This window comes from Ursus americanus, chromosome 14 (genome assembly GCF_024610735.1).
Source record: "Ursus americanus isolate L20-20 chromosome 14, mUrsAme1.1.p, whole genome shotgun sequence".
In the NCBI taxonomy this organism is placed as follows: Eukaryota; Metazoa; Chordata; class Mammalia; order Carnivora; family Ursidae; genus Ursus; species Ursus americanus.
This window is the reverse complement of record NC_142140.1, coordinates 3881191-3897314: the sequence shown is the minus strand read 5'-3', so window position 1 is coordinate 3897314 and position 16124 is coordinate 3881191. Positions and strand designations below refer to the sequence as shown.

Here is a 16124-nt window from a genome sequence, read left to right as displayed (position 1 = left end):
GGCGTGATCCTAGCGTTCTGGGATCGAGCCCCACATCAGGCTCCTCTGCTGTGAGCCTGCTTCTTCCTCTCCCACTCCCCCTGCTTGTGTTCCCTCTCTCGCTGGCTGTCTCTATCTCTGTCAAATAAATAAAATCTTAAAAAAAAACTGTAAAAATTAAGTAAGACACCTTCTTCAGTTCTGTGAGTCATTCTAGAGAATTACCGAACCTGAGGGTGGTCACGGGACCTTGGAGTTGGCAGCCACCTGATCTGACGTGTGCCTGCAGTGTAGACGGGCACAGTGGCCGAAGCCGACATCCCTTCCAAAGGTGGAAGAATGGAGTACAGATCGAGAAAAAGGAGTTGCAGCTGAGGGTGAAGAAATGAATGGGTTATGCAACGACAGAAACCCACTATTCTATTTATCCGGCCTCACATTAACATCGCGGGAGAGGCCTGGAGGAAGAAATGATACAGTCTCTTAGCTCGATGATACCAGACGGGGGAAGCCTGGCCCTCCCCTGCCTTTGGAACCTGACACGGTTGAATGGAAGGTACAAACCTGAGCGGCCCCAGGAGACATCTAGTCATACAAGAGACAATGGGCTGGACGAGGTGCTAATGATGGCGTGGGACCCAGTCTCACTCTCCAGGCGACACCCGCCTGCTGCGGCACTGTGGGTAGGTCTCCACGCGGACACCGATGGCCACGGCCTGCGTAAGCTGCAACACTGAGTCCAGCCTCCTCAGGACGCAATACTGCCGGCCTGAGAAAGGACGGATTCGGCTAACCACTAGCTCACGTGTCTGCTAAAGAGCTCTGCATGAGTTCACCGTAAGGTACGCACAGCAGCAGATCGGAGAAGTTACGCTGAACACAGAGGCCCGAACATGAGGCTTTCCACCATCAGAAAGCCTCGGCCGGGCCAGGGGGCCAGAGTCCCCCTCACCTGAAGGCAGAGCTGCCCTTTGCCCTCGGCTCTGGGAGGTGAGCTCTAGGCCCCTGGAAGGTCCTGACAGGACTGGCTATGCGTGGGGAGTGGGGCGGTGGACAGTCTGATAACGTGACTGAGGCTGGGGGCTTTGGCACATGCGGTATCCACTCGGAGCTGCAGGAGGGACTGGACACCATGGGTCAGCCGTGCCGGCAGTCTGAGCAAGCTTGAATCAAAGTGCTGGACACCGAAGGCTTCCTCGTTGGCCACACTCTGCGTGAACAGACACACCCATCACACCAGGAAAGGGGCACATCCTGGGGACGTGCACCCCTCCTTTCTGCCCTATGCATAGGATTTTAGTTTGTATGCTTTCATCCTAACAAAACTGTCATCCTAAGTTTGGCGCTTCCCCGAGTTGTTCAGGTGAGTTAACGAACCTGAGGGGGGGTCAAGGGGACCCCCAAGTTTGTGTCTAGCGTCCGGAGTGAGGGCAGTCTTATAGGAACTATTCCCGCAAACTGTGGCTTGCCAAACTTGCAGACATGGAACTCTACAATCACGGAACCTTAAAACCTCTGAAGTGTGAGAAAAACTCACTTTCCAAGAGCCTGCAGGCACCAAGCTGGGTGCCGGATGCGTCGCTCGTTCCGGTGGGACAGCGGCCCCGTGAGAGAAAAATCGTGGGCACCCCTGTCCACTGATGAGGCAAGTGAAACCCAGGGAGGTGATGTCACTCACGCGAGGTCCCACAAGGAGTAACCCTTGAGCTGGAGGAAGAAGCCATGGCTGTGTAGGCCAGAGCCAACCGCCACCAGCCAGGTGCCGCCCCGTCCCCTAACCTGCCTGTTGCATGGAGGCCTGGTCCCCACTGGTCCCTGCCTGGTAGGCGCTGATGCCTGACATCGTTGCTAGGTCCGTTTTCCCCACAACCAGAGAACTAGAAGGAAGAGAGATAGCCAAGGCAGCGGGAAGGAAATCCTGGCTCCTGCTACACGGCCTTGGGGACAGTGCCAGGAGGAGCGGGGTGGGGAGAAGAGGCCACGAGACAGCGGGGCCGCCAGGCTTACAGCAGCAAGTTCCGGGCCTGGCTCCTTCCCGCTGCTAAAAAGTTCTAAATAATCGCCACATCTTAAATTGGAAGATTTTACATCAAAATGTAGTCTGGGAGCTTGTCTGGAAGAAAGAGAACCTCCCGCCACGCAGGCGCGGGTTCCCAGGAGGCAGCAGGGCTGGAGCTGGGTCCTGCCTCCTCCTCTTCCCCGGGCACGCGCTCCCGGTTCACCACCGCCCCCCGCGGGCCGCCGCTCTCCATGACCGACCACCACCCGCCAGAGCTGGTGGTGCACGCGCACGTACACACACACTGCTGCGTCCTGACACGGGTCCTCCCCCTCCAGGTGTGCAGCGCTGTGAGACTGGCCAGTCTGGCTTTTCAATGGTGGCTGCCGCCCACCCCGTTCAGTTCACGACTCCCAGGGTCACATGCTGCCTGCATCGGAAACCCACTGGCTCAGAAAAAGAGCCAAGGGGAGTGGCAGCATGCACGTGGGGGGGACTCAGCCTGGGGCCCGGGCGCCCGTGCGACCTTGCGCCTGTCCCTTCCCTTCTCAGCCCTCCTCGTCTGCTGCAGCCTCAAAGCCCCAGAAACCTACACGGGGGAAGGGAAGATGAACTCTCTCATCCTTCGGGGTCCTGAGTCCTCTGTCTGGCCTCAGTTTTCAGGCCCCAGTGACCAGGACCCGTACTGGAGTCTCCGGATGAAATCCAGAGTGACAAGCCAGCCGGGTCCACCTTTGGGGAACGAGAAGGAGGAAGCGTAGTAGTAAAATATGAGGAAAGGAGCTCAGAGTTAGCACGCGTTTACACCGCGATCCCTTCACCCCAAGGGGAGAACCTCGGGTCAGAGCTAATTCCTTGAACAGGACATCAAGGACGGTCTTGATCGACAAAGGGATGTGGTGTTCCGGCCGGGGAGCCCTGCCTGAGCCCTGCCTGAGCCCTGCCTGAGCCCTGCCTGAGACATGCAGGTACGCTCGGCAAACACAAACACTTTACAAAATGAGGGCTGTTTTCTTGTCTCGTTTTTTTACTTTATAACCCTTTGGTACTATTTGAATATATTTTTTTGCAATGTGTGCATACTACTTTTATAATTAAACAAAAACACTTAAAATGATTTTTTTTAAAAAAGGAAAAGAACTAATCACAGTGGAATATGAAATGGAATATCAGCTTTGGGGACAGGTCACTCAGTTAAGTCCAAACACCCCAACGTGGTCGCTGTGTTTCCAGTCTTCGGCCCTCTGACTCCACCCACGGAGCACCTACCCTGACCTTGAACTGCCCTCAAAGTTTAGGCACACTTCCGGTTGCCGGGCTCCCTCCCGTGGGGCGGGGCACAGGAGAGGCCCAGGAATCCAGGAGGAATCGGGTCAGCAAAATTAAGTTAATTTACAGAGTTAGAGTAAAAACCGCCACCATCACCCGGCCCCACACATGCAGCGTTCTCCCCACACGCAGAAAGGCGTGCGCTGGCAGGTGGCACAGGTTGGCGCGGGGACACCGCGGAAGGATCCCGGGGTTCCGCGGCCCCCCAGGGTGCTCGGGCGGGTGCGGGCGCCTCACAGCGCGAAGGTGGTAAAGAAGATGTGCATCTTGGCCAGGAAGGTGGTGACGGAGCCCTGTCGCCAGAGCTTCATCTCCACGTCCAGGGCGAAGTCCCGGGGCTCGCGCACCAAGCGCTGCAGGTAGACCACGCCGGTGTAGGCATTGAGCGGCCTCGTGCCGAAGTAGCCCTCCTCGTTGCCCTTGGTGATGGTGAGGGAGATGGTGTCGCCCGCGAAGACGGGCACCGGGCTGATGCGGAAGATGTGCGCCGGCACCAGGAGGCCCGTCTGGAAGTTGAGCTGGTAGTAGGTAATGCGTGCCGGCGAGTTCTGGCACTCCATGAAGTCGTGGCACGTGGTGCGCTCACACTTCCTGTGGGATAACGGGGTGGGGGGGCGGTCAGCGGGCCCGGGGCGCTTCCACCCATGATGTCCCCCCATCCTGGACACGGCGCAGGCCTCAGCGGCAGGCTCAGAGCCGGCTGGCCCAGCTCCGTTGCCAGCTCCACCCTTCGCAGCTTCTGCTAAGTCGCCTTTCCTCTCTGGGTCTCAGTGTCCTCACCTGTAAGGTGGGATAATAGCCTGTGGTCTGGTTGGGTGCGGTGGGTTAATGAACATGCAGGGCTTCACACCGGCCCTGGCTCGGTGCATCAGCGGCCCTTAGCCACACGTTCCTCCCACTCTTCTCCTTCCTCCCTGCGTTCTGACCTGCCTTCCTCCGCTTTGTTTTTACTTGCACACTCCCATTTGCACAGATTTCCTGGGCACGCTGTTTTGATTGTTTTCATCATTTTCCAAATTCCTTTTCTTCCGTAACTGACTCTCTTTGGAGCGGTCTCCTCTTTGGACTCAGGCTGGCCTGCCCTTTCCCAGGGGAAGCCTCTCCGAGTACCAGGCTGTTGGCCCACCTGGAGCTCCAAGTCACCACTCCCTAGGAAGCCTCAAGACTGGGCCATGCCACATGACAATGACCATGAGGAGGGAAGCTCCCCATGGGGGTCTAAGGCCTTGATTTCTGAGCACAGCACCAACCTGTCCCTTCTTGGCTTGTGGAGCCCCCGTCACCCATCCGTCATTAAATCACTCTCCACAAGCTCACCGCTTGTGAATGCACGCTGCCCAGGCGCCAGGGCACAGCAGCTCCAGAGGACCCTCTGAGCAGAGCTCCCCCTGGTGGACCACAGCACACAGCCACACGGACGCCACGACGGCAGCCATGCCACCAGCAACAAGTGGCAATGACGCGGCACTTACTCCACGCCAGGCACCGTGCCAAGCCCGTGCACCCCTTTACTCCTCTCGTACTCACACCTGCCCCAGGCGGGTGCGGCTCTCGCCCCCAGGTTCCAGACCAGGCAGCTAAGACCCAGAGAGGGGAGGTTCCCTGTCCAGGTCACCCAGACACACTTCCCTAAATGTCCCGACACGCATGCACATGGGTGTTAGGGTGTATGTGCCGGTGAAACGTGGCAAAGTGCCGCGGGGCAGCCGTGAGGTAGCAGCTGCAAGCCGGGCCCAGCCGAGCGCGTGTGTGTGACAGCAGCATCACGGGCACTCCGTGCTAGCGTCAGAAGAGGGAAGGTGGGTGCCCTCCACAGTCCTCAGAGCCAGCTGGGGGCACGGACAAGAGCTCTCACTTGACCCACTTCTGTTGTCAAAATATTTTTATAAGCACGTGTTGCATTTGCAATTATAAAAACGTGAGTCTGGAAAATACCTTACACAGTAAAATAAAGTGGGAGACAACTGAATTATAGGAAACACAAGAGTGCTTTATGAACATGTATGTTTAGTAAAGAAAGGACAGGACATACGGCGAAATGCCAAGAGGTTATCAGTAAGAAGTGTGGTCACTGGCCTGTAAGATGGGGTCGGGTGTCCCACCTCCTGGTGGCCACACTTTGTGTGGTCAAGATATCCTCAGGGTACCCCTCACCTCTTGCAATGCTGGACTGTGTGGCCAGTAGTGCGGTATGTCACTTCTAACATTAGATTAGGTTAGGTTACAAAGGACTGTCACCTGCTCTCCTGATGACCCGTGCCGAGGGAAGCCACATCAGGAGCAGCCTCACAGAGAGGCCCCCGTGGCAAGAGCTGCTGCCCAGAGCCACGTGAGTGGGTGGCAGGGTCGTGCAGCCCCACTCGAGCCTTCAGATGACAGGGCTCCAGGAGACTTAGAGAAGCCAGAACAACCCAGCCGAGCTGCTCCCGGCTTCCTGACCCTCCAAACCACATGATAATAACTGTTTGTCATGGGAAGGTGCTACGTGTTGGGGTAATGTGTTACACAACAGCCGCTAACTAGTATATTGTGGGGGGGGGAGGGGATTGAGATTTTCTGCGAGTTGTCTTCCCTTTGTTCTCTGCTCTGAGCTTTCTGCAAGGTGTTTTTATTTGTACCCTGTGTGGTGGGTTAGACCACAGACCCAGCTGTCAGGACCTTCGAGGAGGAGGAGGGGTAAAGGCGGGCAGCCCGAGAAGGGTGCAGGGGTCCCTGGCCCAAGGCCAGGCAGGGGCACTCACGTTTCGGAGACCCGGACGTAGTTTGGAGGGCAGTCGAAGCGCAGGCAGCGGAAGCCGCCCCGGATGTTATGGCAGGTCTCGGCCTCAGAGCAGTTGTGGGTGCCCAGCGCACACTCGTCCAGGTCTGGGAGGAGGAGAAGAGGGTGATGACGGGGGGTCCCCCATCCAAACCACCGCAGCCCACGCTGGAGGCCTGGGTCTCAGGGCAGCTCGTCTCAGCTGCAAGCACACAGCTCCCGCACCCCCTACACCACTCTCACCCACCGTGTCCATCCACATCCAGCAGCCGAGGACCTTGCTTTAAAATAAATCATCTGTCTCCCCTGAGGGCTTCCCATGCTCCCAGAATAAAAACCGAGCCCTGTCATGCACACTGCAGCGCCCCTCTGGCCCTTCTCTGAGCTTCTCTCCTTCCACTTGGGCTGCAGCCTACTGGATATCTCTGGGCTGTTCCAATGCCTTAATGCCTATCCTACCCCAGGGACTTTGCACATGCTGTCTTTGCTACTGAAACACTTTCCCCACAGCTTCCCATGGCTGGCTCCCTCTCACCTTCTGGGTCTCGGCTCAGGGTCACCCCCTGCAAGACACCCTCCCTGACCGCCCTGCAGTGGTCCCTCCCATTTTATTCTTTCTTCTACTGCCTGTCCCGCTTGGAAGCACACGCTACTTTGTACGTCTGTTCTGTGTCCAACCTCCCCTTCCTCAGTGTGAGCTCCAGAAGGGCAGGGGTGTGTGTCTTTCTTGGTCCCGTGGTGTCCCGAGCACCTAGCAGAGTGCCTGGCACAGAACAGGTGCTCCACACATACTGCTGGATGGAAGTGTCAGACCCGTCACGTGTAAATACAGACTCTAAGATGCACAGCTATGGATGCCCCCCCACGAGCTGCACGGACATGCTCCCGCTTCCTGTGCACACTCGCACAGACAGGCCTGTGGTTAAGCACGCTCGTATGCTCAAGCATACTCACACAGACACACACACACAGATAAATATCTGACAAGAGCTCAGAGAAGCAAACGTGTGCGTGTGCGTGCACAGGCAACCTGCAAGACAAGTAAGATCAAATAGATGGGTTCCAGAGACCCCTTCCGTGAAGACTAGCTGCTCAGCTGAGGGAAGGCGGCCTCCAGAGGCCCCAGAAGCTGTCGCTGGGGTGAGGGGGGCAGAGCCTAGCAGGAGCTTCCCTGGGAGGCTTCTGGTTTCTTGCTCCAGTCCTCCACACTGACCCAGTTAAGGGATTTCTCCTCACTCAATCCTCATGCCAGGCCTGTAGGGTGAGGGTCATGGGCCTCCCCGGACACAGCAGGGAACTGAGGCTCAGAGAGGGGGACGGGCTCGCTCAAGGTCACACAGCAGTCAGCAGGCAGCTGGGGCTGGAAGCCAGGGATCCAGTCACGATGCCACACGGACTCCTTACAATAGTAGCGTGACAGGAACGACAGGCCAGTTATAACAGCAGCCAACTGCATTCCGAGTCCACCGCCTGATGTCCGTCCCATGCTCGGGGCCCTCTGCGCTCATTAACTCATTTGTCCTCACAACCCCACGAGGCAGGAACGATGTCACTTCCCATCCTCACATGCCGACCCTCTGTGGCGACAGACATTCACCTCTCCGAGCCTCCCTCCCTTTCCTCCTCTGCAAACTGGGTCATGACCCCAATTTCCCAGGGTCGCACAGAGGCGAGTGGGAGAAAACAGGGCAGGAGCCGGTGGGGCCAGGATGGGCGCGGTTGTTGGCGTGATGGTTCATTAACTGAATCCACATGAAGGGGGGGCCTCCTGCTCTTCCCCCTCTGGCCCCAGCGAGGACGCTTGGGCTGCCCACACTGGTGAGCAGGAAGTCCTGCCCCTGACCCCGGGCAGGGGTGTGGCGGGAACGGGGAGGGAGCTGCTTCTTGCTGTTTGCTGGCCCAGTGCTGATGGAGATGCCCAGAAGTAGGAGGGAGGAGGGCCAAGGGTCAGCACCCCTGCAGCCTGGCCTCACCATGCTCACGGGAAGCTGTCACAGGACGTCCCTATGGCCCCAGGTTCCTCGCCCCTCATGTCTGCGGGGTCCTCAACCCTGGAGCCTTTCTTAGAGAGATCAAGCCAAAGGGAGAGCTGGACAAGGCCATATCCTCAGGGGTGTCACTGCAGCCTCGGCTGAGACAGCCAAGCGCCAGCCACAACTCAGATGGGCGGGAATGGGTGACAATCTCAGCGCTAAGACTAACAGCATTGCTAAAAGCTAGCCCTTTGTGAGTGGACTGCTGATAAGGGCTTTACATACATTCAAAACAAAACAAAGGCAAAATTCAAGGTTATTTTCGGCGTGATCTTAACTCATATTATATTGTATATATACATACGTGTATTTATATCGGCATAACGAGAGACTGGAAAAAAATGCATCAAGTATCAGCAGAACTTGCCGCTCAGTTCAGTTGAGGGGTTGGACGTTCAATAAGCCCCTACTATGTGCTGGGCGCTGCCCTGCGTGCTGGTGAACGAGGGTCACGGCCCTGCCTGCATGGCGTGTGCATGCTAGGAGACACTACCGAGGCTCAATTCCTTCACATTTTTCTGTCCCATTTTTTTTTTAAACCACTGAAGAAGGATTTACTATGACATATTAACCGGCATACTCTGTTCTCCCACGGCTGTCCTCCCATCCTCCCATTGGAGCCACGAGACCTCCGTGGTTGGCCTGAGTCAGAACAGGACCACGGAGCACAAAAAGGGCCGCCGCTTAGCTCTGAAGGTCAGCAGCTGCAAACGTGGGCACCTCGGGTGACCCAGGAAGTGGACACGACCAGGCAGAACTTTCCTCCTGTGCTCTGTCCTTGTCCACTCTGTGCCAGCACAGAGACTTTTCCAGCAAGAGAGTGTGGAGGGGAAGCAAAGGCATCACATGTACAGTGGGGCCTCCCTCTCGCCTGACCTCCTGGTGGGGGCTGCAGCAGGAACTGGAGAGAGGGGACCTGGGCCTTGCCGGGGGCGGGGGGCAGAAGGGCAGCCACCCCTGGGAGGAGGACGTAGTGACCAGGGATGGGGCAAGCAGAAGCCGCTGCAGGGGCCCGGAGCCAGAGATCAGTGCTGGGGGCCAGAGGCACCAGCGGCCAGTGCACAGCAGCCATGGCCCCGGGCCCAGGGAGCCCTCTCTGGCAGCAGCAGAGACACTGTCGGCTGGCCGGGCAGCCCACAGACCCCAGCGGATGGGAGCCAGGGAGAGACCATCCCGGACCCGAACACGTTTTCAACCTGAAGCACCTTCAAGGGCAAAGTCACTGCAGGGTCTGACTGGGCCTCAGAGCAGGGACCCCACCTGTGTTCTTCCATCAGGTGGAACAGAGCCTTGTTCTCCAAAATGAAATCCTATTCCAGGAACACAAAGCCATGCGTCCCACACAGCCCAGTTGATGGCGGGAAAAATCCTGACCTTTGATGGAGCCCGTACTTACTCTTTTTTAAACTAAAAAGCATAGAGAGGGCTTTGTGGCCAGCGAGGCCTGGGTCAGCTTCTGTGAGCCCACCGGGCCTCCAAGACCGTGATTTACCTGCACTCGCTCGGAGTCTTTTCCTTTATTTTTTCTTTGCATCAACCTGCGGTAAGGAATGCTTTTGCACTGGACTAAGTATACACATACGGACGGGAACAATGTGGACAGGCACGGCGCACCCTGGTCCACTCCGTGTCCACTGCACCCCACCTGATCCTACATTTTGTTCTTCACTAAGTAAAACACAAAAACACAAACCCAAACCCAGCCAGCTGGGATCTACCAAAATGATCTCAGGACCCACTTACAGGTAGCGACCACCAGGCTGAACAACTGGTCTAACTTCGCACCCTGCCCGGCACCGACTCTGACCCCTGGGACTGCGGGAACACCAGGGCCTGCCCTGGCGGACCAAAGCTGCAGGGATCTCTGGACTCTTAGCCCCACCATCTGGGGAAGAGTCGGCCACACAGGCCAGGAGGAGGGCAGGCGGGCTGGGCCGTGAAGCCCTGAGTGGTCACTTCTCGGGCGGGGTGGGGGGAATGTTCCTGTGTCCCACCCAAGTGGATTCCAGGTCTCTCCCCCTTGCTGGGATGGCTTGCCAGGGCTAGAATCTGGTGGCCTCAGTAAGTCCCAATGGAACTGAACTTAGTATCGTGACTCCCCAACATAAAAGGAAAATTAGATGTCACAGAACCTGGACCCCATTCAGGGAAGTAGTTGCAAACTGCAAAAACAGGTGACTGCCCAGCGGGTTTGTACACCCGTAGTGAGGGGAACCCCGTGCAGCCCTACCCAGCTCCACACAGCTCCGTCTGGGACAATATCTGCACACAAGGCTGGCAGGTGCAGATGCTTCGGGACAGACGCCGGGACCCGAGGCTGCTCCTCAGGTTCCCCACTGGATAGGTCTCCTGTCTTTTAGGACCACCCCTCAGGATCCCTGTCCCCCTCCTAGGAGAGCGTTCATAGCTGAGCCTAAGCCTGGAAGATTAGCCCAAGCTGAGTCAAACAGCAGAAAGACTGTCTCCTTCCTCAACCCAGGCATAGACCTTGGTTAATATGGCCACCAGTGGCATCGGCCATTCCATGCTTATGTACTATGTGTAAGAGCTCCAACCACACAGCAAGCTGCTCAGAGCCTGCCCAAGACTCCGGCGGGGCAGGGACCCCCTTGCTTACCCTTGCAGGACCTCCCATTGGCCGTCACGGTGTAGCCCCGCTCCGGGCAAGCACACTGGTAGCTCCCTGGCACGTTGACACAGCGGAAGGTACAGAGGATGCCGGCGCCCTGAGCGCACTCGTCAATGTCTGTCAGAGAGAGGTTTGGCCCCTTGTGAACCCCTTATACCCGCAGGGCCCAGCCGCGGACAGTCATCCTGCCCTGCCACAGCCCTGGAGCCTAGGGGCCCATTTTACCGAGGAAGACAACAGGGCCCAGAGAGGGGAAGAGAGTTGCCAATGGCCACACTGCAACATAGGACTCCCATTCCAGTGCTCATTCTCTGGGGCTGCTCCATCATTAGTACTCTCAGTGCAGGGCCAATGAGATACCGGACTCGAGCTGGACAAGGTATGTAACCTCATCCTTCACCCCACTGAGGCCAGGACCATCACCTCCACTTTACAGAGGAGGAGCCTAAGGTCACATGGCCAAGGAGACTGCAGGGCTGGGAATCCAGCTCTAATTTGACGCTGAAGGCTTTGAGGGTCCCATGTGTCCCCGGCCCAGCAGGGAGTCTCTGGGAGCCTGGCACACGGGGAAGAGGTGCCTCTCGGGAAGGGGGCCCCCGGGCAGAGGAGAGGTACCTGTGCAGGTGTGCCCGTCCTCGGCCAGCTGGTAGCCTTGGCGACAGTAGCACTGGTAGGAGCCGTAGATGTTGGTGCACTCCTGGCTGCAGCGCTGGGCCTCACATTCGTTCACATCTGCGGCGAGACCGGCCTGTGGTCAGGGCCGAGTCCTCCCAGCCCGGCGAGGGCCGAGGTCCCAGCTTACCTAGGGCCTTATCTTGGGGAACCACTCATTCCAGCCTCTCTTAAGGGCCAGTGGGGAATGAGAGGCCCGGAAAAGGGCAAGGAGCCCACCTGGGGCAAGCAGCTGGGGCAGGCGCAGGGCTGGAGCTTGCTGGTGGGCTCTCGGCCTGCTGCCTGGAGGAGGCAGCCACAGATCCGGCTCAGATCTCCCCCGTGGGGAGCCAGACGCTGCTCTATTGAGAGTCCGTAAGAGCTGGGGGAGATAGCTCTGGGAGGCATCATCCAGGTGCTAACAAGGACCCCCTCAAGCTCTGGGGCCTCACCGGCCTGCCCTGATCCCCAGGCCTAGCTCTGCATGGGGCTGGGGGGGGGGGGCAAGAGCTACACGTGTGGGCATGAGCCAAACGGTGTCGGAGTTGAGTGAGTGAAAGGTCAACTCATGGCTCAGATGGCACGTCCACCGGACTCTGAGCTCCTTGAGGGCAGGGACTTGGCTTTCCCTCATCCAACCAAGAAATGCCAAGCTGTTACAATGTGCCGAGCCTGTGCTGAATTTGGGGACTTGATCATGAACAAGACAGACAAAATCTCCACTTCATGGAGCTGCCATTCCCGTGTGTGTTGGGAAAGTAGGGGGAGGGGCTAAATGAATGAGTCAGATAACCAGTACGTCCCAGGTGCAAGTGCTGTGAGGAAAGAGCAGAGAAAGGGACGGGGAACATGTCTGGGAGGCTGCGGCTCTGCCATCATGTGGGCATCCAGGGGAAGTGTTCCAGGCAGAAGGCACAGCAAGAGCAACGGCCCTGTGGTGAGAGTGTGCCTTGTGCCCTCGAGGGACAGCAGGGAGGCCGGTGTGGTCAGAGCAGAGGGGGCCAGGGGAGAGGAGCAGAGGAAGTCAGTCACGTGGGGCCTGGCGGGCCACCGTCTGACCCACGTGCAGGCCTCAGAACCTCTCAACACATACAGCGTTCACACAAAACGAGCCACCACCTCCCCTACTAGCCACACTGGTTTCATCTCTGGGTCTCTGACATCCAGCCACGGACGGCGCAGAGCAGCCGCCTGAAGCAGGGATGGTGGCGGCGAAGGCGGAAGGGCCCAGAAGCCAGTGAATGAGCTACGCCGCACAGCGATGCCTGGGATGCCAGGCCCGAGCCGCAGCTCACTGCACCCAGCCTGGCCTGGAGGAGGGGCTCAGATGAGGGAATGAATGCGATGAGGTCTGTTCTGGGGGGCCATCCAAACTGCCCTTCGAGGCAGCCAGGCCTGCTCACACTGCCTTGCCCCGGGCGGGTGCTGTCCCATGGGAGGGCCCGTCAGGGGTCTCCGCAGACTCCCCTCCCCAGGAGGGAAGGAAGGAAAGCGCCTCCAGGCTGGGAGGGGCTGGAGACCCACATCCCCTTCCCTCACCTACCCCGCCCCCAACCTGCGGACAGGGTCCAGCCCATTCATATGCTTGGTTTAACTCACTATGTTTTTTAGAAGTTTAAATCTATTGTATCATGTAAAAAACAGCAGATTTTACATAGATAGCTGCATTTCTAGCGCCTAGAAAACCAAGAAGATCGGGTCACCCTGGACCGGCACTGCTGGACGGCACCATCTCCAGGGGCTGTGTGGCTGCCATTCCCGTCTTGATGGCCACTGGGCTCTCCCCCTGGCCATAAGCCTGATCTCAGGTTTCACTCACTTCTGTTCCTCGCCCGGACCCCCAGGCTGAGCAATCACAACCAGGATCAGAACCTACTAAGGGGCCGAGGCTGGGCTGCCATCCCTGCCTGAAAGGAGCTCCTGTCTGCAGGTGCAGACGATGCAGAAACCCAGCCCCTCTGGTGTGGTGGCTGGACCCTGGGCCCTCTGGGAGGGCTCCTGGCAGGAAACAGCCGGAGCAGCTGAGGCCAGGGAGGGTTTGCACAGATGGAGAGGTCGAGAATTGGTGTGAGGTAGGGATGGGGCTGATGAAGGTATGAAGCTAGGGGCTGGCAGGGCTTTGGGCTTTTTACATGGTGGTTACATCTGTGTGGGGTCAGAGGTCGGGGTCAGCGGTACCTTCACAGCGCTTGCCATCCGCAGCCAGCAGGAAGCCGGTGGCACAGGAACAGCGGTAGGAGCCCAGCGTGTTCTCACACGTGTGCTGGCACAGACGGCCCGGTGAGGTCCAGCACTCGTTCACATCTGCGGGCGGGTGGCAGGCAGAGGGTGGGTGGCCCGTAGGGAGGGCAGAAGGCACCTGGGAGCCAGCTCCCTCCACCCGCAGGTAGAAGAGGGGGCTGGGTGAGGACGGAGACACAGAGACCCAGAAGGAGAGACAGGGAGGAACCTGGACAGGGAACGGGAGAGGCAACAAGACCAGGGGCCAAGGAGAAAGGCAGCAAGAATGTTGGAAGGAGGCTGGAGGCAGAAACAGAGGGATGGACAGACACAGCAAGAGGCAAGAAAGAAGGGTGACAGGAGCATGCCGAGAGAAGCCGAGGAGACCAGAGCAAAGAGGCACAGCCGGACAGGACGGCAGCTGGCAGCGAGACTGATGCTGGCAGAGCAAGGCGGAGCTCAAGGCCAGAAGGAGGGACGAGGTGGCTTGAGGGCTGGCCTGGGGCAGGGCCGGGGGCAGGTGGACACCACAGAGGGGTTCCCGGCCAGCAGCGCCCACCTACCGACACAGGCCCGGCCGAAGGCGTCCCGCTGGAAGCCAGCTTTGCAGTCACAGCGGTAGGAGCCGGGGAGGTTGTGGCACACCTGTCCCTCGCCGCACTGGTGCACCCCCGTCTCACACTCATTCACGTCTGCCAGGGGAGGCGAGCAGGGAACCCTGATGCTCAGGCTTTCCCTTGGCCGGGGCCTCCCATGGGCCGAGGACCCCAGGAAGCCCCAGGCTGGATGGAAGGTGGGCAGGGAGGTGGTTGGCCTTACCCACACACTTGGTCCCGTCCTGGTTGGCGTGGTAGCCGCGCCCACAGGACAGCGGGTTCCTCTGGCACGTGTAGGAGCCCACGGTGTTGATGCAGGTAAAGCCTGCCCGACACGGCTCGGCCAGCGACGTGCACTCGTTGATGTCTGGAGAAGGGACACAGGTGATGGGGAGCCTGGCACGGCCCCTCCCCACGTCCTGGCTTCTGAGTCCGGGGCCGCACCGGGAGGTGGCTGGTCTGGGGATCCAGACCAGCCTTGGACAGGGCTGAGCGATCAGACTGTCCCGCTCCTGTGTCCTAGGACCCTGGGGCCTTCTCCTCCAAGAACCTAAGCACCCGCTGAGCTCTTGCCACACTCCTCTCACAGCCGCCGTGATGAGGGGCTGAAGGCAGTGGCTCCCCTAGAACTTAAAGCTGAGCTCAGGTTAACTACACTAGGTCACGCCCCTGCTCTGGCTCTTCCCGCCAACCTGCCAAGCTCGGCCTCCATCTCTCCCTCACACTTTGCCCCAGCCTCACGGGCCTCGTCATCATCTCAAGATGTCCCCAGCCCACCACAGGGCCTTGGCACATGCTGCCCCCCCTTCTCCCACACACGCTGCCCTCTGATATTTGCATGGCTGGCTCCTTCTCTTGCTCAGGTCCCTGCCCCAATATCACCTCCTCAGGGAGGCCACCAAACATTCTAGGTAGATGAACCCCCCCTTTAAGATTTTACCCCCTACTTGTTTTATTATTTATCAAAGCACACTTGGATAACCACCACTTCTATAAATATGTTTGCTCACTTAGTCCCTCCTTCTCCAAAATGTCTCATTGAAGTGCTATAACTCCCTGACATCTAGAACCAGGCACATAGTAGGTGCTCTGAAAACGCCATCAATGAATGAATCACTGAGGAATTGTGGGCAGTCGGGCAGACCTTCCTCACATTGCCCTGACCCTGGCTGGGTATCCCAGGGCAGATTACAGGGACCCTCTCATGCCCACAGCCCTGTGGGGTCTCTGGGACAGTGCCAAGATCACACAGTGAGGAGCTGTTAAGAGGGTGCCCCAGAAACAGCTCCAGCTCCCAGAGTATGGCTAGAGGGACCCCACAGAGTCTTGAGAAAGGCTTCAGATAAAGCCAACACCCCTCTTGTCCCTAAGTGTCTTCCCTGAAAGATGGAGATGCCTGTCCCACTAGCTGCCCTTGTATGGGAAGGGTGTGTGACGAAAGCTGCACTCTAACATACCCCCGGTTTCTGTCCACACCCAGCGGCTGGCCTTGCACACCTGCCTGCCTTTCCACCTCTCCTTGTGCATCTTCTATCCCCCCGCCCCCCACACACAGGGTTAAGCGCAGCCTTGACCATGCCTGCTGCAGACGCCGTCAGTCCCGCAGGGGCTCTGACGTCCCACCTCTGGGCCAGCACACCTGGGGAAGGTGAGGCTGCAGACCAGCTGCGTTGCGGCAAGAGGCGAAGAGGGCTGGGGAGAGTGTGAGATCTCAGACAACTAGGCCACCATCTGCCAAACTGTAGGTCTTGACCCATGAGTGCGTCATGAGATCAATCCCATATGTCTCACTAACATTCTTTGCAAATAGAAATTTTAGGGAGTATCACTTGTAGTATGGTAATGTTCTGTGGAATCTCTGTTCCAGCTGTGTGTGTGTGTGTGTGTGTGTGTGTGTGTGTGTGTGTGTGTGTATGTATGTACCAGGTCA

The 16124-nt window shown here is 58.2% G+C and overlaps 1 protein-coding gene across 5 annotated transcripts in view; it reads right to left on the bottom strand.

The window, feature by feature from the left end:
- Positions 1–2985: 2985 nt before the first annotated feature.
- The window catches only part of FBLN2 (fibulin 2), an 89488-nt gene continuing 76349 nt past the window's right edge, over positions 2986–16124 (bottom strand). For 4 of the 5 annotated variants that reach the window (XM_045812429.2, XM_045812431.2, XM_045812430.2 and 1 more), the window contains 7 exons: positions 14418–14561; positions 14162–14290; positions 13557–13682; positions 11343–11459; positions 10716–10844; positions 6049–6172; positions 2986–3898 (listed from right to left, as the gene is read on the bottom strand). In XM_045812429.2, coding sequence (XP_045668385.2) covers positions 3541–3898; positions 6049–6172; positions 10716–10844; positions 11343–11459; positions 13557–13682; positions 14162–14290; positions 14418–14561 — 1127 coding nt within the window. In that variant the 3' untranslated portion in view covers positions 2986–3540. Of the gene's footprint in view, positions 3899–6044; positions 6173–10715; positions 10845–11342; positions 11460–13556; positions 13683–14161; positions 14291–14417; positions 14562–16124 lie in introns of those variants that run through there. The other variant, XM_087866746.1, reaches the window with a different exon arrangement.